Source organism: Mus pahari, chromosome 17 (assembly GCF_900095145.1).
Source record: "Mus pahari chromosome 17, PAHARI_EIJ_v1.1, whole genome shotgun sequence".
In the NCBI taxonomy this organism is placed as follows: Eukaryota; Metazoa; Chordata; class Mammalia; order Rodentia; family Muridae; genus Mus; species Mus pahari.
Window position 1 is genome coordinate 21459427 of NC_034606.1, and position 22787 is coordinate 21482213.

General features: G+C 40.6%; 1 protein-coding gene across 1 annotated transcript; it reads right to left on the reverse strand.

Annotated features, from left to right (window-relative positions):
• Positions 1–22761, reverse strand: Mrpl13 (mitochondrial ribosomal protein L13). Its single transcript, XM_021216993.2, has 7 exons — positions 22667–22761; positions 20951–21074; positions 13206–13299; positions 7841–7901; positions 6837–6923; positions 5745–5866; positions 1–244 (listed from the first exon to the last, which is right to left on the reverse strand). The coding sequence occupies exons 1-7, from the start codon at positions 22691–22693 to the stop codon at positions 223–225; spliced, it is 537 nt and encodes a 178-aa protein (XP_021072652.1). The 5' UTR covers positions 22694–22761; the 3' UTR covers positions 1–222.
• Positions 22762–22787: the final 26 nt, after the last annotated feature.

Consider the following 22787-nt stretch of genomic DNA (forward strand, 5'->3'; position numbering starts at 1 on the left):
TAGCTAACCAAATAAGCATTTTATTAACATTTGTAGCATTTAAAGCAGGTTACACAGGACACGTCTGTAAGACAGTATGTTCTACTGCACTTTCCTGCTGAGGCTTGGCCTTCTTGAGTGTTCCCCACAGGGAGCTCCTGTGGTTTCTCTCTGCCTTGGGTCATGGGAATACTTCAGGAAGCATTCAGTCTCTTGCTGTAATGTTCGATCATTTCCATTCTCCTACATCCGAAAATCATCAGGTCTGAAAGATTTAAAAAAAAAAAATGTGTGTGTTTCTTCATGAGCTACTTTTTCATTTTCTCCTGGATGAAGATTTTCCACTTTAAAATGGAAGTAATTGTCCACTTAATGGCAGAACCTCTAAAACACATTCAAACCAAAGTATTACAAAACAGAAGTGACAATTTCAAAGTTTCTCTGTGCTGAAATATACATGTATTTAGTAACTTAAAATCTTCAGTTTCTAAGGCTGGTGGGATAGCTCAATGGGTAGAGGTGCTAGTGTGAAGGCCTGATGACCTAAGACCCACCCTGAATCCCACACCAGGGCAAGAGATAACTGACTCTCGCATGCCGTCAGACATCCAGACGCATGTTTATATGCTTAAAAACAAAAAAACAAGAAAGCAAAAACACCTAAGTTCCTAAGGTTTTTCCCTTTAAAATAGATTTCTTTTTATGTTAACAAGCGGTGCTGATCTGTTCATACCCAGAGCAGTGGCTTAGAAGGCCTCATGTGAGCAAAACTCAGTATTACAAGTCCCCACGTCTAAGGTTTAGACCAGTGCTGGACTGGTTGAAACAGGCTGCAACATACCCTCTTTCCCAAATTCCCAAATAGCTCCTGACTGTGAGGAACAGCAACTTAAGTTAAGAAAACCCCACATGACCAGGCCAGCTAGCACCATTACAGAAAACCCTTATGCTGTCTATCTGGGTCCCTGCTCCTTAAAGGATTACAGAGGGTAAAATCTCTCTTCACTACCTTCAAGTTTATGAGCTAATGCACATTTTATAAGGACACGGACAAAACACTTGTTTTAATATTATTTACAATAAAATTAACAATATGAACATTATTAGGATGAATGGCTTTCATTTACGAGGGCATGCACTAAGAATAAACCCTTGCTCCTGTCACTAGTTATAGCTAGTGCTCCCTTCACTAGCTACAGCTAGTGCTCCCTTCACTAGCTATAGCTAGTGCTCCCTTGGTGTTTCCTGTGCCACTGTACCCAGTACTTGGAGCCCCTCTGCCTTCATAGCGTCATGTGTGTTACTCATTAAATGCTCTAACCCTGACTCCACTCTGTGGGAAGACAGTCTGAAGGCCACTCATGGTGGCCTCACTCCTTCTCAGCTCGACCCTATCTGCCCCTCTCCTGTTGGCACATTTCTCAATGTATACACTGTAGCACATGTTACACGGGGAATGTGGGGGTTCACTCTAAGTTTTCAAGCACCACTGATGCTAAGACTTTCCCCTCAGTATCTCTACTAAGGCGGCTTGTGTTTACTATAAAGCATCATTGAGCTAACAAGTGAGAGAGTAAAATGCAAAGCAGGTCAAGATTAAGAAACGTTCACTTACACAGTCGTTCCAGACAAAAGCTCTCCGGCAGAACTATGCGAAACTCAAAACTAAAGAAGTTAAAGTGATCCAATTTTAATTTTTAGCCCACACAGTAAAAAATTTCCACTTCAACGAGAGTACCACACAGGATATGATTATTGGAATTGTGTAATATGCTGGGAAAGCTGCAACAATTATGGAAATAATTACTGATATGATAGTATTAAAATAACTGTCCACTTGAAAGCTATGATTTCAGGCAACAGATGTGTGTTTGCGTTCCCTTTCCTTTCCTTTCCTTTCCTTTCCTTTCCTTTCCTTTCCTTTCCTTTCCTTTCCTTTCCTTTCCTTTCCTTTCCTTTCCTTTCCTTTCCTTTCCTTTCCTTTCCTTTCCTTTCCTTTCCTTTCCTTTCCTTTCCTTTCCTTTCCTCTCTCTCGCCTCATAAATAAGGAGATGTTCTAAGTATCAACTGCACAATCACCACATGCTTAATCAGGCACATATCTATTCATATTATCTAGAGCATAAAATATAACTTTATAGCATTTTCTTCACAAAAGTTCTGTACTGTAAAGCACACTAACATGATAAATTCCCATTAATGAAAGAAATCAGATCAATGGCCGGTTTAAAATGGCTTGACTTTAAGTCATGATTTTGTTATCCATAGCTTTCACCTCTTATTTCTTACCATTATTTAAAAAAAATGACTACTCAGTAACTTGGCAAAATGGAGTTAGCATATGCTGAGAGTAGGCCTAAGAGACCAGAGCCTCTGTAAGCACTAAAACAACTCAAATGAAACCTTAAGAGTAGTAGTTTTAAATAAAATGAAATCAGATTTAGTTATCACCAGTTGGCTTAATGTTTAGGTTGACAATTATTACTGCTGTTCAAAAGCTTTAGTCTCTTAGAGAAATGTTTAAAAATTTCCTTATTACCAAAAGCCAAAAAAATCTCCATATAAGTTTTATTAACACACACACACACACACACACACACACACACACACACACACACACACACACAGAGTGACTTCCTAGTATCTGCAGTATCTTCACTCTTGGTGTAGTCTAGGCACACCTGTGTCCATCATGTCTGCAGATTCACCATCAGATCGATCCTGAATAATTTCTAATGATTACATTCTAAAGGGAGACTATATTCTTGAATCATCTATTTTTGGTGGAATAAAAGCTATTTCAGGTAAGTTCTTCCTCCAAAAGGAGAGATTTTTCTTCTCATAGAGAATTCAATAGTAAGAAATTCCACTTTCAGTATACTGAGTTGAAATGTATTTGAGATATTTTAACTCTATATTTAAAGTATACAGAAATGTACTTGAACTTGAAGTGCTAAAGTTTAATGGCACAGGCCAGCAAGGCAATCACATGTGGTTACTGAAACTTAAAGTTCCATCAAATTAAAGTTTATTCATCAATAACAGTAATGGCAGAGCAGCATTCAGTCCTATAGCTGCTGGAGCCAGTTGTCTATGAATTTTTTCCTGGTCACATGCGCTTCACGCACTAAAAACTAACTGGACCTGATATCAGCTCTAGCATGTAGAGAAAATGACATTTTGAATGATTTATGTTAAATGATTACTATACCTCTACCACAATAAAGTTTAAATACATGTATATCCATTTACTCTTTTGGCAATAGAAGTTAACATATGTGGCCTAACTACTTAGGAGGAAAGACTTTAATGAACCATAAAGAAAAGCCTGCCGTCTAATGCGTATTCCTGGTACAGGGAATACACAGTGAAAGAGCAGGAAAATCCATCCCCACAGTAGGAATGCAATTGAGCCAAGCAGCTCCAGGCTCCACTGAGAGAGTCCTTAAAAATAATTGCAGAGAAATTTAGAGCTAAGATGAAAGGATGGACTATCCAGAGAGTACCCCATTCGGGAGTCCATCCCATCATCAGCCACCAAACCTAGATACTAATGCTCATGCCAGCAAGATACTGCTGAAGGGACCCTGATATTGCGGCCTCTTGTGAGGCTATGCCAGTGCCTGGTCAACACCGAAATGGATGCTCACAGCCAGCTACTGGATGGAACACAGGGTCCCCAATGGAGGAACTAGAGAAAGTACCCAAGTACCTGAAGGGGGCTGCAACCCTGTAGGTGGAACAACAACAGGAACTAACCAGTACCCCCGGGGTTTGTGTTTCTGGCTGCATATGTAGCAGAAGATGACCTAATCGGCCATCAGTGGGATTAGAGGCTCCTTGGTCTTCCAAACTCTATATGACCTAGCACAAGGCAAGGCCTGGGCCAAGTAGTGGGAGTGGGTGGGTAGGGGAACAGAGGTGGGGGGAGGGGTATGGGAAACTTTCGGGATAGCATTTGAAATGTAAATAAAGAAAATAATAATAAAAAAAAAATAAATAATAAAAAAAATAATAATTGCAGAGAAGCCCTTTCTGTACTTATATAGTGGAGACAGTCAGTTACAAAAAGAAGCAGTTGTGACCAGTATTGTTTCATTTAATAACATTAAATAGACTTAATTTTGAATGTGAGTGTATTTCCACACTGCTTTGTGTAAACTCTTTAGACTATATTAGAACTTCAAGTTCATAAAATGTGGTTGTTGATATATTTGATTTAATTGCATCCCTGGTAGATCTGGTTAAAAAATGCTATTATGATTCTGCTGGTCATGAATATAAGCTTATTTCTGACAGTGATTCTATGAGAAAATTAGACATGGAATATATTTGTGGGATGTTGTTACAGGAAGGCAACTTGATAGTACTTCAAAGATTATTTAATTTTTTAGATGTAATTTATTAAAACATCTGGGAACAGTATTCTTTCTACTTAGATACTTGTTTGTAAAAATTGAGTTCAGATGAGGAGCCAGGCTTAGTGAAGGGTCACACCTAGGCCATATAGAGGTAAAGTCTGACCTGAGGTATGGAAGTTGGTGAGGGAAGGATTCATCTCTTCATTTTTTGGGAGCTCTCACCCAGCCCTGAGAACACGTGGCAGGTCCTTTCTCTGGAGTGGGGCTGCTCAGATGAACGGCCGTTCAGTACGTACATTGCGGGCAGCAGCAGCTGACACACGGACAGCTCGGCTCACTGTAGACGCACAAGGCACTCCAGTGCTATAGTCGGGAGGACGCCCTAGGAGCTAGTCAGCTTCTGCTCAATCCTTCGTCACACTTAGTCACCATCTTAGTGACTACTCCACAGCTTTCTCTGCCGATACTTTCCAATTTATAAAAAAATGGGATCAAACTATACTAACTTATTAGTTCCTCAGAGGGTAAGAACCTGTAATTACATGTAAATGCTTTCTTACCTCTTGCTATATTTAGTTATTAATATAAGAAGACAAATAATAATAAGATATAAATTAAATTATTCTGGGTAGTGATAAATGGCTATAAAACCTGAAATGTTTTGTTTCTTTTTTCTCCTAGAGCCTTTGAACTTCACTTATAAAGCTGATGAAGGAAATTATGTATCTTCGTGAATTCACTTGGTGTGAGCATGCTTAGTGCTCATGCAGCATGCTGGGTGCTGTGCTTACCACCAAGCAAGACAAGGACACAGTCTTACTGCGAGCTGTGAAACCTTGTGAGCAACACAAGACACTACAGAGACAAACACGTGCCCAGCCCACACTAGGAGACAGTGTGAAAGAACTTTCCACGTTAGAGTCAGGTAAGGACTACAAGAGGCACTGCCCAAGAAAATAAAGTTACACGCCACATCTCTGTATTTCCACGTCAAAGGGGCCTGAGGCAACCATGGAGACAATTAGACAAGAGATGGCTTGTCATAATGGACATGAGGTACAGGAAATTTGTGTGGAAGAGAGAAAAACATTTTGTCTTTTTCTTCTTGGATCAAAACTAAAATTCCCCAGTCAATGGACTTTCATTAGGTGACACTGTCTTAGGAAGCAATCTGAAAATGCAGATCCCACCCCCTTTAAAATGATGACAGTCACCCACATACGGTGGCCTCACGTGCAGTAGCATGGTCCCAAGGCTCACAGACCTTTGGAGCCTGAGGTTAAGAGCTGCTGAGTTGCTAAGGGGACCTGGCACTCTCTGCGCCTGCCGCCTTTAAGGGTCTCAGTTCTCAGAGTTCAGCTTGCAAACAGAGGAGTGGAAAGACCCAAGAGGATGCACACTTACGGAGTCCACACTCTGGGGAAAGCCTCTATTTCTTCTTGAGTGTACTCGTCCAGCCGTTTAGGCACTTTCCGTGGCTGAGGAAGCTCTTCCACTAAATTCTTAAGAATATCTTCCGGAATATCCTACATTAAACATATTTAGGCCTTAGAAATCTTAAAATATATTTATTAGTAAATAATAAAACTAGTATTAAAAACTAACAAAAGGAACGAGAAAACACTATAGCCCTTAAAGCAGGCTGTATAACCTGACAAGTTCAGTGGAGCAGAGATGCTCGCTGTAATCCTCCTCCTCCTGTTCTTCCTCCTTTCCATTCACTGCTCCTTGTTTCCTGGAGACAAGGCTCCACCCAGGTTGGCCATACAAATATTCTAGACAGCCCAGGCTGGCTTTGAACTTGTGATTACTCTACCTCAGCCTTCCAAGAACTTGGTTACAGATATGTGCCACTTTGGCAATTTAATTTTTAAAAGTAGTAATGAATTTATTCCTTTTTTGTCTGCTCTAAAGAGGAGCTGTTTTGCCAACCCTTACACTCCTCCATCTGGTCGAGTGTACGCACCAGTTGCTGTATCCAGGGCTACTGCTTTCTAAATGCTACTTTTCCGTCTCAGAATTTAGCTTTGCCATGCAGCTAGTGACATAGCTCATATAACTCATCACTTAAAAACTCCTTGTTAAGTCATGGGCAAGAATTAGCAACCAGGGTTATTGATCTATGATCCATGCAGAGCTTCTATTTAGCATATAAAATGAAACAAAATTACTATTATTTTTTTCACAGGTAATGAGACTATCATTGAGGACTCCTGTTTCACAGAGTACCCATAATAGTTCCCATTAAAAAGAAAGCAGTGACTGACAGGCAAACAGAACTTGTAGATCTGTTTGACCTTTAGCTCAATGATATGTCACTTCTCAGTTTAATGGAGGAATGATTACCAGTGTGTACACTGTGTTCACTTTAACACACAACAACTATGTTGGAAGCTGAGATAGTTATTGACAATAAGCCTACAGCAACTGTTTGAAGCAGGAAGTAGTTCTTCCTTGTGCACCAAGGAGAAGCACTGCCCTCAGTCACCGACTTACCTCGTCTGGAAAAAGATGCAGCCTTTGCATCATTGTCCTTCTGTGCAGGTTTTTGGGCAGCATGCCATAAATAGCTAATTTCACAATCTGAAAAACAGATACATGGAGGGCTTAACACAAGGTGGGACTCAGGCGAGCCTGAAAGCAGACACACTTAGAGATGGTTGTGCAAGGGCATGGCTAGGATTGATTCTGTGTGAACTGGGAAGGAGACAGACTAAGTAAGTCCCATGGGAGCACCAGAAAGGGACTTCCGTTACTTTCTACACTGCTGTTTCCTAGAGGCCCCTTGGTTATTGTTTATGGAGTAAAAGAGCAAACGGAAGGAAAGGACGACAGAGCACCTTGTATGTGCTCAGTTTCAACCTAAGTCAGTCTCTAAGCTTATACAAGAACCCATGGCACCTGAATCCTGTCTCCTCCAGGAGAAAGACAGTGAGCTTTAAATTCACACCCTAATCTGAGTGTAGTGACACTGACAGTAAGACACAAGTAGGTAGCAATGGTCACAGTGAACATCCACCAACAATACACTACTTGTATGGTTGTCAGTGTGTCACATTAACAATGTATGTATGCATGATGCCATGAAGCAAGTACTGTAACCATCCGCAAGCTAGCAGCAGAGAAAACAGTGCAGACAGAGTGACCTAATTCCATCTATCTATCAAATGCTGTACTGGAATTCAAATTAGACAGTATTACTGCCAAGAAGAGAAACACAGTGTGTGCAATCACATGCAAAATACACTTCTCCCCATAAGTCACAAAGATATCACACCTTTGTGGCACTACACACACATGGTGCACAGACATACATGCAGATAAAACACGTATCACAGAACAAAAATTAATAAATAAAATGTTAGCAATGTTAGCAAATTGAGATCTTTCAATGAGATAATAATGCAAATAGGTTTAAATGGTGCCTACATTAGAGGGGACATGATAAACACAGTCTGAATCAGTCTTGCCTAGCTAACCAAGACACGCAATAAGCTTACCGCCACAGGGTCTTTCCGGTGAAGCTGCGCAGCTGTTACTTGTCTAAAGCCGCCTGGGTAGCTGTTAAAAGGAGGAACATGCTCTTAGGATGACCATGCTTTCATAACATGGTGATTCTAACAAATTATGGTTTGCTTCTGTATACTATGTTTATTAGGTCTTAAAAATTACATAGTAATGGGAACAGCGAAATGGCTCAGTGGCTAACTGCTTATTCCCAAGCCTGATAACCTGAGTTGGTCCCAGGGACCCAGAAAGTAGGACTGACTCCTTGACTCCATAAAGCAGAAGTTGTTCTTTGACCTCCATACCCATATGCGTGGGCACCCGTCCATGTGTATCCGCGCGTGCACGCACGCACGTTCACACACACACACACACACACACACACACTCACAGAATAAAAGCACTAGGAAAAGGACATCTTTCTTTACAGATCTATTATTTTTACGTGTGTTTATGTGCACCATGTGTGTGCAGGAGCCTACAGAAGATAGAAGAAAGCGTTCCCTGGAACTGGTGTTACAGGCAGTTGTCAGGTGCCTTGTGGGTACTGGGATCTTACCATAGGAGCAGTAAGTGCTAATAACTGCTGAATTATCTCTTTAGCCTTAGGATGTCTCTCTTTTTAAAGTTGTATTATTAATTATTTTTGGTGGTATGGGTATTTAGCCTGCATGTATGTCTATGTGCCACACATATGCCTGATGCTCACAGAGGCAAGAGAGGGTATCAGATGCCCTGGACATGGAATTAAAGATGGTGATGTGGGTGCTGAAACTGAACCCAGGTCCTCTGGAAGAGCAGCCAGGGTTCTTAACTGCTGAGCTATCTCTCCAGCTCCAGGATGTCTTCTTTAAAAATCAATCGAGGAACAATAAAGAAACAGTAAGGAGGTTGAGGAAGTGACTCGGTGAGTGAAGTGCTTGCTGTGCAAGAACGAGGACGTGGGTTCGGATCCTGGGAGCCGTAGAAAAGCCAGATGCAGAGCGGCCATCTATAGTCCTATTGCCCCTTCCCGATGGGAGGTGCACAGAGATCATCTGACAGCAGAAAAGCACACACAGCACAAACCCCAGAAACCAGAAACCCTGCCTCAAGTCAAGGTGAAAGTTAGGGATCGCCACCTGCGGTTGTCCCCTGATCTCCATACGTGCTGTGGCATGTGCACATGCCCACTTTCACAAATTAAAAATAAATTAATTAGTAAGCCATGCTAATTGAAATATTATTCTCTTGAGTGGCTATGACTATCTCATAGGTAGTTACCTCAGAAAACTTTCTTGGCATAACTATTTTACTATTAATTTTGTCATTCATTCATTCACTTACTCATTTGTTCTGCCTAGATTACCACTCATTTATTTAAAAAAAAAAAAGAAACAGCAGTGAGCCAGACAATTTATGTTCCTTACCAAGTGAGACTTATGCAATCTAGGTGTGACAACTGGGGAAAGGTGGTGGCAGAACACTTGGTCCTGAAGTCAAGTCCATTCTCCCTTCTTATACTGAGACAGGCCGGCCTCTACCCCCTCACACAGCTGATCTTCTCTCCCCTACTTCCCAAGCACTGGGATGGAGGTGGGTACCAGCAATCTGGCCAGTTCATCCCACAGGGAACTATCCTGTTTTAAAAGTCAGTGAAAGATCCCTAGGAATTATGGGTTGGGTCTAGTTAGTAACTGACATAGTTCCTAGTGCTCAGATCAACTATCAGCTTAAAAGGACAAACTGGGGTCAGCCTGGTCCCTAGATCCAGACCTAGAAATCAGACTCCGTCAGAGGCTCTCAGTGCAACGGTGGCACTCTGGTTTCATATCTGTATGTGGGTTAGTCTAATAAAAACTATCATTTGCCCCAACTAATGTTTTAAAAGTCTATGTGTCAGAGAAGAAAATTACATTTGTAAAAGTGTAAGAAACTGACACTCCATGGCTATAAAGGCTTACAACTTTAAAGAAAAATTTTAAATAATATATGCAAAAAGAGAAAAAAAGAGGACATCCAGTGGATTCTAAAGAAAAATTTAGGATTACACAAATTTAAGTTTCTCCCAAGTAAGTTTCTTTTAAGTAACTTTTAAGAAATTCTGAAAACATTTTAAGACAACTGAGGAAAGAAGCTACATATTAGGAATTCAACTTAAAAAAAAAAAAGATTAAACATTTACTGAGAAAGATGGGTTATTTTTCAAACTGATATAACTTATTTGTTTCATGGAATTTCAATTTTCGAGAAAGACACCCGTCTAGACATCTATTCCTATAGTCTTTCCCTTCATGGAAAACTACTTTGTAACGTCTACACTAAAGATCATCTTTCTATTTTTAACAGCGGGCTGGCAAATGCTAAACACCACTTATGCTACATCTCAGGGCTTTGGGCTTTCTCCTAAAGGACCTGGAGAGCTAATGCACATCCCAAGCAGGGAATAACTCAAGTAATACGAGATGCAATTGAGTCTCACAAGTGAAGAAAGACTGAGGATAGAATAGCCACAAGTTTCCCATGTGAATTAATTCTATGTACACTTTCTAAGAGTCTGCTTTGCTGCACATTGGAGATGCACGGGTAAATAAGACAGGATGCTGACATGACGAGGCTGACGAGATTCTGCTCAGCCACGACAACATACTTCAATGAGTTTAGACAAGGAAATGCAACACTGAAACCACGAGAGGTTGATGTTCATAAACTACGTGTCAGAAAGGACTTCCTGAGACAGGAAATAGAAGAATTTCAAGGTGAAGGCCAGGTTAAATTATATAAAAATTAAGTAATATTAAAAAATCATCATAAAGTTAATAAAGAAACAAAGATATGACAATAGACTAATATTCCTAATAGATTAAAACAGTGGTTAGGAAGCTGGGTGTGAAGCACCCTCCTATATGCCCAGCACTTGTAGGCAGAGGCAGGAGGAGGAACAGTTCAAAGCCAGATTCAGCTACACAATGAGCTCAAGACAGGCCTGGGCTTCAAAGTCTCTCTTTCTATCTTAAAGAACCCAAAACAAGCCAGGCAGTGGTCGCGCACACCTTTAAACCCAGCACTCGGGAGGCATAGGCAGGCAGATTTCTGAGTTCGAGGCCAGCCTGGTCTACAGAGTGAGTTCCAGGACAGCCAGGGCTACACAGAAAAACCCTGTCTCGAAAAACCAAAAAACAAACAAACAAACAAAAACAAAAAAGCAAACCAACAACAAAAAACCCAAACAAATAGTGCTCCCCCCCCTTAAAAAAAAAAGGCAACACAAAAGGGCAGAAAACTCACTATTAAGCAAATGAAAATAATCAGATGTCCATAAAAATTTTAAAGCCTTATTGGTATTGTTTCTAATATTATGTCCACAGTCATCAAAAACCATTATATATATATGTGTGTGTGTGTTTGTGTACACATATATATGTGTGTATGTGTATATATGTATATGTGTGTGTTTCTAGAGTAGTAGAATGCTTCCAGAAATGTCCGTCAAAAGATCTATTCATTCCTTTCATCTTGAAATTCATTTCTTTTCCAGAGGATTATTTTAAATTAACTTACATATTTTATAAAGCCAATGGATAATGATACTATCCAACTCTATAAATATCTAAATTTTGTTTCATTTTAAACACAGAAAAATAATTAAGCATGGTAAAACATACAGTACACTGCTATATAAAGACTAAAATAATTTTTATGAAACTGAGAAAAAGACATAAACATATACATCCTAAAAATGTCAGGTCATGGATAAGAAGTGGATTTCATTCCTTTTAAAAAACTCATTTTCTAAAATCACATATCTTAAAAGTTTTGATGAGAGAGTAAATTTTGAATAGAGAGTAGTGATACAGTACATAGAAGCATAAGAAAGCAGTCCACACAGGTACAGTGAACGCCAACAGAGAGACAGCGGGCAGCGGGGCAGAGGGAAGGCACTCCAGGAGCTGACGAGCGGTGAGGCTGATGGAGAAAGTGCAGCCCTTGAGAAAGAGGGTGAATGGCACTGTTGGAGGAGCAGCCCATGCAGAGGCATGGAGGGGAGCGATCACAGTGTACACTAAAAAGCATCACTGTCAGCTGCAGCGGCAGCCGTGCTCACAGCTCGGAAAGCACTGTGACTTTTCACCAGCCAGTGAGGAGGTGACACCCTCTGATGTCCTCCCCACACAGGCTGCCCACCAGTGCAGTGAGCCGCCTGCTGTCATGCGTCTGCCCTGCATCCGCAGCAAGAAGTGGGATGCGGCAGGAAGGCAACATACGTTCCCAGGACTTTTCACAATGCTTTCCCAGTCACTTCCTGTTTTGTAGAACTCAGTTTACAGAGATTTGCCAGAAGCAGAAGTTACTAGAGATGCATGGGAGTTTATTTCTGTCAAACTGTATCAAAGTTTCCAGAACACACTTTAAGGGGGCAAATGGACACATTATGGCTTTAAAAAATAAAGGTATCTGAAGCACTTGGGTAAGAGAGGAAAAGAACTATGACATCAAAGGCGAAGGTGTGATCAGAAATTAATGATTTTAATCAGGAGTGACATCAGGGTTGGCAGCTGACAACTGTGTGTAACTGCAGTCTCAGGGGTTCTGGCGCCCTCTTCTGGCCTCTTTGTGCACTATACTCAAGTGGGCCACATAGATACATGGAGGCAAAATATTTGTACACATACAATATTTTTCAAAAAAAATGAGTGTAAGGTCAATATTTATAATCATAAAATGGATGAAAGCACAGAGATAGGCTTAAGTAAATTCTGTCCTTCACCTGAAACGGTGGGTTAAGTGGACACAGAGAGCAACACCAGGATCTCAAAAACAAATGATGGAGATAAAATCTAAAATGGAGCAGCTAATCTCTTACCATTGGACCAACACAATTAAAACATATAAAAAGGAAGAAACTTAATTTAACTGGAACACATGTGAAAAAACCTTGGGCGTTCTGGCTGGCAGTAAACATTACAAGCCACAATATTGACATGGCAAAATCTATTTTACAGTAAACAACAGCCTAACTGGGAAGATGGAAGAGGAGAGTCCCACCTTCCCTGGGAACCCTTAGAACACCTGGGTAAGTGCATTGCTGTGGAGAGACTGTGACAGACAAGACTGGAGCTAGAGAAAAGCAATCACTCTCTAGCCCCCAGCATCCGGACAGCACTGTGAACAGTAAGATGGATCACAGGAGAAAGACTGAGTGTGTACTGACTGGTGGTGCTATGTGTTTGTTCACTAAGCTACACACAAAACATCAGTAAAATCAGTATTTCCTTAGATGCCATTTTTAAAAACTCTCCTTTTCCTTTTAACCAAGGGCAACAGTATCATTAAAGCCACCCATCTGAACTGCATTCCTTAGCCATGGTGTTCTCTTACCCAGTATGTGAGGAGTACACTTTTTGTTCCCATTTGTTTCCAGAAAATGCAATATGTCTTGTGTTTATTATGACAACGTGGTCTCCACAGTCACCTAGGTTTAAAAAGAAACAAGGCAGAGACAGTATATGAAAACATCAAAGTCTTAAGAAAAAAAGTGGCTTGATTATTTAGTTACCAAAGTGCTAACAACACACTTAAAAATTAAAATCCCAACACAATAGCCTTGAACACATTTGTCTCACTGGATGTTAAGCACCATGTAAGCAGACAGAGCTGGCAGGCTGGCTGCAGAATCTCAACACTAGAAAAAAGGTACAAGAAAAATTTAAAAGATGACAAAACATTCTTTAGGGCATGCGATTTTTATTTCCTTTATTCCTCTCATTGATAATTAAATCTCTGTGCTAAAATGTTTACATTTAAACATTTCTATTACATTTACCTTTTAGTGGATGATACAAGTTTTCCTTTACAAATCGCAAAGAATATGAAAACAATCTGTACATAAAAAAAGCACAAAGTATGTTTTGCCAATAGGCGAATTAGAAACAAATGTGAGACATTACAATCGATTATTATTCTCTTCAATTTTAGAGAACAATGGAGCACTATGGCTTTCTGCTTAACTATGGCCACGAGGCGTTTTCCAGCCACACTGAACTAATTACACCTAAATGGCACTCTCAGCAATGACTGTCACCACAAAGGACAGGACAGAAAACCCGAGAACCAATGTCAACATGCAAGTTTCAACATGAACCACTGTGTTTGATGTCACTGGCTGATCTGAAACCTTAAACCACTATTCTACTATTAAAGAAAAAAAACTCCAACAAAAGATTCTAGAACTATATTTTAAATGTCACTAAAAATAGAAAGTATAAATTAGTATACTATTATAATCTCCAAAAAGATTCCACGTAAAGAATGAATGTAAATAGATTTTCAGACAGGTTCCTATTTTAGATCAAGGGTAAAGGAACAGTGGGCGGTAGGGAAGGTGAGTCAGTTTTCATTACTAGTGTAAAAGCAGGTAGAGAAGGAGGCACTGGAAAGCCTTTGAACTCTGCACTATGATGGAATTGTAAAAAGGCTGCAAATATATACAAAACATCTAGAGTCACTGAAAAACTTACAGAAGTCAAAAAGATTCTTCAATGAATCTTTTTGACTTCTGTAAATTTTTCTGTAAATGTTTTAACATGACAGGCAATAGTTAAAACACCACAATTAAGATGAAAGCAAGTTCTTTTACATCTAAGATGTGGATTCTTTTTTCTTAGTTATTGTCAAAGCTCTTTCCTGCTACTTCAAAATAGAACGGATCTGCAATTACATATTTGTGTCTACGCTAACTATGGACTAATACAAAAGTAACCACTGGTATAGAAGGCTGGAGTCCTGACTAGTATGATGGCTTTTGTCTAAATTTCTGTTAATGAAATAGGTATAATCTCCAGTTACAAACTGTAAAGGTTGTTCCTTTGTGTGTGGGAATGCAGGAACACATGTGCCATGAAGCTCACAGAGGTCAGAGACCGACCTTCTAGATGTGGTTCTCTCCTTCCACCTTTCTCAGGCTTGCAGGGATTGAACCAAGGTCGGCAGGCATCCAGCAAGGTTCATCATTCATGGAGCTATTTACTGGCCCAAGTTTAAACATCTGAATAAAAATGTACAGTTTCTATCCATGTATAGAACGTAAATAAATCAGAATTCCTACATCATTATTTTGTTTCATTTTGTTTCTACCGATATGAGACGACTAATAGTTTCTCCATTGTTTACTCATCATCACCATTTTTATGAGTGTACTGCAGCTTTAATTTGCATTTCTCCTAGTGGCTTGTATTAGACTTTTGTGTACCTGTCACCTGGTCATGTACCTGTTCACTAGGCAGTGGCTTTTTAGTGCTGTTTGAGAAGTTCTTTATATAGTCTAGGCCCAAGTCCTTTGTTAGCTGTGCAATTTGCAAATATTTCCATCTAGTTTATAGCTTTTTTACCCTTCTCCTCTCAAGCCCTACCTCAAGATACTATTTTTTCAGCGAAACCCAAGAGTCTTAGGATCCTTGTATGGTGACTTATGGCCAAGAGGCTAAGGCCCGACTCCCGCTTCAACCACTGCAGCACTGGTTTTATAGATTTTAAGATCTGGTATGAGGAATAGTTTAAAATTGTTATTCAAAAATCGGTAAAACAATAAAAAATGATACTTGCTTTTATTTTTACTCTCAATTTTGTAAGGTCAAATATAAAAAAACCTCATGTGAACATGGTTTCTGGTATGAACCTGTGTATAGCCATAGGTCACTGTTACCAAAAACCCTTACTGTGCACAGGACTGTGATAATATGTTGATGAGTCCCTGTCCTCTCCTTGACCTAAATCTCCCACAAAAGTCAAATCTCAGAGGTATAGTGCTAGCCTAGCATGTCTGAGACCCAGGTCCCTAGTAATATACACACACACTCACACACACACACACACACCTCTCTGAGAGAGAGAGAGAGAGAGAGAGAGAGAGAGAGAGAGAGAGAGAGAGAGAAAAAGAGAATTTATATAAAATCATGTGTAAGGACCTTCAGACAAATTTTGAACAAAAAGCAGTTCAAATATTACTTATGTTACAGTCTGATACCTAATGGTCAACTTTATAGTCATTATTAGAAGTCTAAAAAANTAATATACACACACACTCACACACACACACACACGCCGCTCAGAGAGAGAGAGAGAGAGAGAGAGAGAGAGAGAGAGAGAGAGAGAGAGAGAGAGAGAGAAATAAAACAAAATCATGTGTAAGGTCCGTCTGACAAATTTTGAACAAAAAGCAGTTCAAATATTACTTATGTTACAGTCTGATACCTAATGGTCAACTTTATAGTCATTATTAGAAGTCTAAAAAAAATGTGTGTAGTGATTATGAATCCCTAATACCTAGTTAATAGCTGCTTGCTAAACTACTAAATGTTGAAAATAAATTCTTAAAGGACAATGCATTTGTCAAATGCTGGTGATTTATTAATTTGACTGTAGTGACATCTTGTGGTCATGAGAAGCTTTGCTGATGGAGAGTTAACATACTCAACACAGTGAGGCAAACAGGAATTTAATCTTGAAGAAGTTCAGTTTCCTGATGAATTCATGAAATTCCTAGGCAAATGGACAAAACTAGAAAATATCATCCTGAGTGAGGTAATCCAATCACAAAAGAACAGTATGCACTCACTGAGAAGTGGATACTAGCCCCAAAGCTCCAAATAACCAGGATATAATTCACAGACCACAATAAGAAGAAATAAGAAGGAAGACCAAAGTGTGCGTGCTTCGGTCCTTCTTAGGAGGAGAACAAAATACTCACAGGAGCAAATATGGAGGAGATAAAGTGGAGAGCAGAGACTGAAGGAAAGGACACCCAGAGACTGTCCCTCCTGGGGATCCATCCCATATACAGTTACCAAACCCAGATACAATTGTGGATACCAAGAAGTGCATGCTGACAAGAGCCTGCTATAGCTGTCTACTGAGAGCTCTGCTGCAAAGCCTTACAAATATAGAGGCGGATGTTAGCAGCCAGTCATTGGACTGAGCGCGGGGTCTCTAACAGAGGAGTTAGAGAAGGGACTGAAGGAGTTGAAGAGGTTTGCAACCCCATAGAAAGAACAACAATATCAACCAATCAGACCCAGGGACTAAGCCATCAACAAAGGAGTACATATGGCTCCAGCTGCACATGTAGCAGAGGGTGGCCTTGTCATGCATCAGTGGGAGGAGAGGTCCTTGGTCCTATGAAGGCTTGAGAGATGCCCCAGTGTAGGGGAATCGAGGGTGGGGAGCTGGGAGTGGGTGGGGAGCTGGGAGTGGGTGGGTGGGCAGAGAACACCCTCATAGAAGCAGGGGGAGGGAAGATGTGACAGTGTGTTTCTGGGAGGAAGGGAAACCTAGAAAGGGGATAACATTTGAAATGTAAACGTAAATAAAATCTCTGCTGGGCATTGGTGGCACACACCTTTATTCCCAGCACTTGGGAGGCAGAGGCAGGTGGATTTTTGAATTTGAGGCCAGTCTGGTCTACCCAGGACAGTCAGGGCTATACAGAGAAATCCTGTCTCCAAAAAAAAAAAAAAAAAAAAAGAAAATAAAATATCCAATTAAAAAAAAAAAAGATGGTAGCATCTAAAGGACACATAAAGAATAATTACTGAGCAGACTGTTAAGTGTTAACCTTGGAACCTTGAGGACAGAAATTAGGTGCTTGTTTCAGTTTACCTCCAGTTTCTTAACACTGTTGTTTCTACAAGGACTAGTGAAGTTGTCTAGTATTTATAGCCTCCCTTCCTAAGGAAGAAATACATGAACAGGAAGCAACCACACAGAGGAGCAATAGGAATTTCCTATGCATGGAAGCAGGATCCTAAATTCCAGCCCCAGCTCTACTCTGAGGAAGCTGAAGGACAACGAGATACCACTACACTCTTCTCTCGGCTTTCTTACCTACCTCTGAAGCAGGTTAAAACACCAAGTTATACAAAATTGTATAAATTTCTATGAAAGTGCATGTTTTTGATCTGCCAACTTTTTTTTTTAAGAAACATATCCATTTATTATAAATGCTGCTCATTCTTTCTTTCAAAATTCAGTTGATATCATTGCTCATATTTGTGAATTCCCTTAACTGTTAGAACCCGAGTCGCCTGATACACATATTGCCAGCTGTGGCTACAGAAAGCAATGCGTAGCTTGTTCTCTCTCAAACGCAAACAACGCCACCATGGAGGTTATTTTCTGTTGTAGTCTTTGTGTTTGTTTTTTTGTTTGTTTTTATTTTTTGTTTTTTTAAGTGCCTTCAGTCTTTATAAAGTGCCCCTCAACCTTGGTACTAGAATACTGTGTAATATTCTCAAGCACAGGAAGGTTGTGATGTGCTCGGAGAGATAAATGTGTATTAGATAAGTTTCACAAGTGAGCTATATAATGTTGTGGGTTAAGAGCTCAGTGTTAAAGAATTAATATGTATGTGTATTAAGAAACCCACAAATACAAGGTTAGATATTGAGTGGACAGAAATGTTGTGATATGCATTTCTTCTTGACTTGCTGCGCAATATTCAGTAATTCAGTTGTCACAGTGACTACAGAACCAAACTCCCAGGAAGAACAAGGGGTGCCTGTATTTATGAAGCATCTGTTTAAAAGTGTCCAAAGTGTCATGTACAAGATACTTCTAATGAGTGTTTGGTACGGGCCACACACTGCAGGAGGTGCTTGAGCACGGCAGAATCCTTAGATTCGTATTCTACACACAGACTTCATAGTATGGATTATTCTCATACTCCACTGAAAGTTTATTACAGAAGAAGGAGCAACAGGATTAACAAATAAGAAAAACGATAAAGCCATGCTCATAACTAAATCCAATCATCCGAAACACTGTTTGCTTGCTTCAGCTCCATAGACCTCAAACTCCAGCAGCTCAAATGCCAAGGCACTAGCTGGGAAGGTTTTTTTTTTTTTTCTTTCCACTTTTCATTTAATTAATTAGTATTCATAAATGCAAACACTTATACAACAAACATTTCTTACATTTAAACTGTGTGTGGAACACTATTATAGGTTCTTAGAATTCCTGTTTTTTTAAAGTTTAGCAAAGAAAGGTAGACAGTAAGTGGGCTCATGTCAAGTGATACCTAAATGCTGTTTCAAAAAAATGGCAATGTAAAGGATGAATGGGCAAAGGACAGAACGCTCCAGAAAGGCCCTTTTCAGGACAGAAGTTAATTGGCCAGAAATACAAAAGGCACAAAGGAAAGAACCACCTAGGCCTGGGAAAGAGCATGCAGACAGAGAAGGGTGTGTGAAAGCCACCCAAGCAAAACTGTGCTTCTTAGGCCAATTAAGGAGACAACAGCAGGCCACAGAGGATTGCTCAGGGGCAGGCGAGAGTAATGCTAGGAGGTGCAGGAGCCACATTAATGAGTCCTGCAGGGAACATGCTCACTTTGTGTTTTATTCTTTTGTTTGGAAAACGATAAGTAAGCCTTTTTTTTTTTTTTTTTTTTTACTGAAATTGTCACTTGCTTTATTATCAGTGTGAAATTCACATCCCTTTACTTCGATAAAAGCTAAATTTCTTTTTATTTATTTATTTTATTAGATATTTTCTTTATTTACATTTCAAATGCTATCCCAAAAGTTCCCTATACCCTCCCCCACCCCTGCTCCCCTACCTAGCCACTCCCCACTTCTTGGCCCTGGTATTCCCCTGTGCTGGGTCATATAAAGTTTGCAAGACCAAGGGGCCTCTCTTCCTCTCTTAGGCCATCTTTTGCTACATATGCTGTTAGAGACATGAGCTCAGGGGGTACTGGTTAGTTCATATTGTTGTTGCACCTACAGGGTTGCAGTCCCCTACAGCTCCTTGGGTACTTTCTCTAGCTCCTCCATTGGGGGCCCTGTATTCCATCCAATAGCTGACTGTGAGCATCCACTTCTGTGTTTGCCAGGCACTGGTATAGCCTCACAAGAGGACGCTATATCAGGGTCCCTTCAGCAGAATCGTGCTGGCATGTGCATTAGTATCTGAGTTTGGTGGCTGATGATGGGATGGACCCCCGGATGGGGTAGTCTCTGGATAGTCCATCCTTTCATCTTAGTAAGCCCTTTTTTTTTATTAAAGTTTTTGGTGCAGAAACTATGTATGATTAAGACAGTGTACAGAACAGCAGTCCAAAAGAGTACAAAAGGGAGGGATGGTGAGACGGTGCCGGATGGCAGGAATGCTGCTCTCTAGTTTATACAGTCGGCATGTTGTTTAGGCAGGGTGTAGGGACTCAGAAGAGTCACAGGACACAAAGGTAGAGAAGACTTCAAACTACATCTTCAGAAAGGACACAGACACTATGAATTAAGATGGGGAAAATTGAGAAGGCTGGTTGGTTTGGGCAGGGAAAACCAGGAGTATGATGTCTCTAACGGAGCTGATGACTACTGTATATCCAAGAGGGCATGCTGAGCAGACAGTAGGTTCAGAGTTCAGCACACAGGTCAGACCAGAGACAGGCATATGGAAGTATTATCACACATGTAGGTTTTAGAGATCTGAGGCAGAAATCAGTAACTTAATGAATGAGAAGAGGTCCAAAGACTGGACACTAGGATGTGTCCACATCTCAAGGTGAGGAAAATTTGGATGTGACAGGAAAATGCCTCAATAAAAGGTCACGTCGAAATGCCTACAAGCAAAACTCTTCTAGAGTGAAAGGTTTATTTTATAAACAGCATACAGAGACAAATCTTTAATTCAAGAGTGGAAGGCAACCTATCACATCAAGCCGGCTCTATCTTTCCAGGGAAGGAATTTTAGAAAATGGGCAACACCCATTAAAACCTATCTACTCAAAGGCATGTCGTCATGAGAAGAGAGAAGTTTAAGAAGGGAAATTCAATTTACAGTGGAAATCAAGACAGCACTGGAGTGCAAGTGAGGTTACTGGTGGGTTTCTGTCTAGTAATGGCATCAAATGGGGCTGTCCTGAAGGAATACACACACACGCGTACACACACATACAAAACATCAAATTCAGTTTAGCACCTGATGAGGTCTTCCAGAAGGAACAGAATAGAGAATCTTTATATACACACAGAAAGTAGCCCTTGAACACAGTCCAGTGAAACCTCATGACGTTCCTATTCTGGAGCGTAAAGCACAGCTGCCCACGATGGGTCTAAGGCAGTACTTACTCAGCTGATGGTACACTGGTTTATTTAATCCTTGAAGTCTGTTGGATGCTATAACTGCAAGTTTGCCAGGGGGCTGCATTTTGCCATCCAAGAGATACCACATTCGAGCAAAAGTGGCCCATTGCTAGGAAATAAAGAGAATGATAAGAAATTCTAGTTAAAATGGAAACAATTAAAACCATTACTACACACTATCAAGGGTATTCTGTAATTAAAGACAGCAATTACTTTGAAAGACAGACTATCACTATTTTGTGTGGTATTACAGGCCTGTCTTCCAAGACTTCTTTAGGTCATCTGATAAAAATTGCAGTCTTCAATGCCTCCAAACTAAGAAAATTATCTCTATTCCAGAAAGATCTTGTCCAGATACATTCATATGCATACACACAGAGATTACATGCTAGCAAAATACACTTAAGCTTGTGGTTTCATATTAGTTATCCTAAACTTTAAACTAGTCTATGCATACACAAAAGACAAGTTTACCACATATACTAATACTTTTTTTTTTTTTCTTTTGGTTTTTCGAGACAGGGTTTCTCTGTGTAGCCCTGGCTGTCCTGGAACTCACTCTGTAGACCAGACTGGCCTAGAACTCAGAAATCCGCCTGCCTCCACCTCCCAAGCGCTGGGATTAAAGGCGTGCACCACCACTGCCCAGCCACTAATACTTTTAAAATGTTTGATAAACAATACAAATGCCGCCACAGGTCAACTTGCTGTCAAAGTTTTAAATGTTGACTTTCACATCTGGTATTTACCTGATTACAGACAGATAACAACTGCATTTTAAGTAGCATTAGGCTAGAAACTGTCTTGGATTAACGTATCAGAAACTAATTCTCTTCTATCTAAAATCTGCTTCAGTTTCAGTATTCCCTATGTGACAGCCTTCCAGTTGCCCAAACCAGAATTCTTAAAAGTTACTCTTGTTTCTCCTTATGCCCACATTCAATCCTTTAATATATATTGTGGACTTCTTAGCACTCCAGTGTTTCAGCCTGACTTGTACATGAGTATTTTGTGTGGTACCCTAGAATAGAATTCGAACTGAATTCACCCCCTTTTGTCCTTCAAAGATGTCCCATCTGTGATCAGTTTATCTTCCACCTGGTGGCTTGGGTGCTGGATCCTTCTGATGCCTAAGACGTCTAAGTCAAAAGTCTTCATTCTTTTTAAACAGTCTTACGTAGCACAGGCTGCCTTCGAGCTCTCTAAGTATCGGAGAAGGCTGGCCTTGAACGTCTGATCTTTCTCCCTCCACCTCCCCAAGTGCTGGGATAATGTTATCCCATGCGTGCACCATAATTCCAGGTTTATGCGGTGCTGGGAATGGAACCCAGAGCTTCAGGCACTAGGCTACATCAGTTACAGCTCCACACCTTCCCTTCCCCCTCCCCGTCTCCATTGTACTAAACAAAAATAATTAGCTTTCAGTGGTTTTTACTGCCCCCACGTCATCCAGCCTATTATTTCACTTTAGTTCTCTTTCCGCAAGGCACAAAAGACACGAAAGGGGCAGACTGAGGAGAGAAAGGCGCCAAAACAAAGATAGCGAGTGCTGGGCAGACTCACAACTCCTAAAGCGCTTCTTGGGTACAGGTGTCAGCTTCCCTGAAAGCTCAGCTCCTGCACTAAAATCCCTGTGAACAGTGCTCTTCATTGTCGCCAGCGTATTGAGCACACTATCCTGCCCGAAACGCGCAAGCTCACCTGGGGCGCCCTAGAGAAGCTGGACATCCTCCCCGACCCGCCGCGTCCTTTTGCTCCCACCGGCTGGTGCACCAGCCCCACTGGTCCGGCGGGAAACACAGACACCGGAGCACGAAGGTTC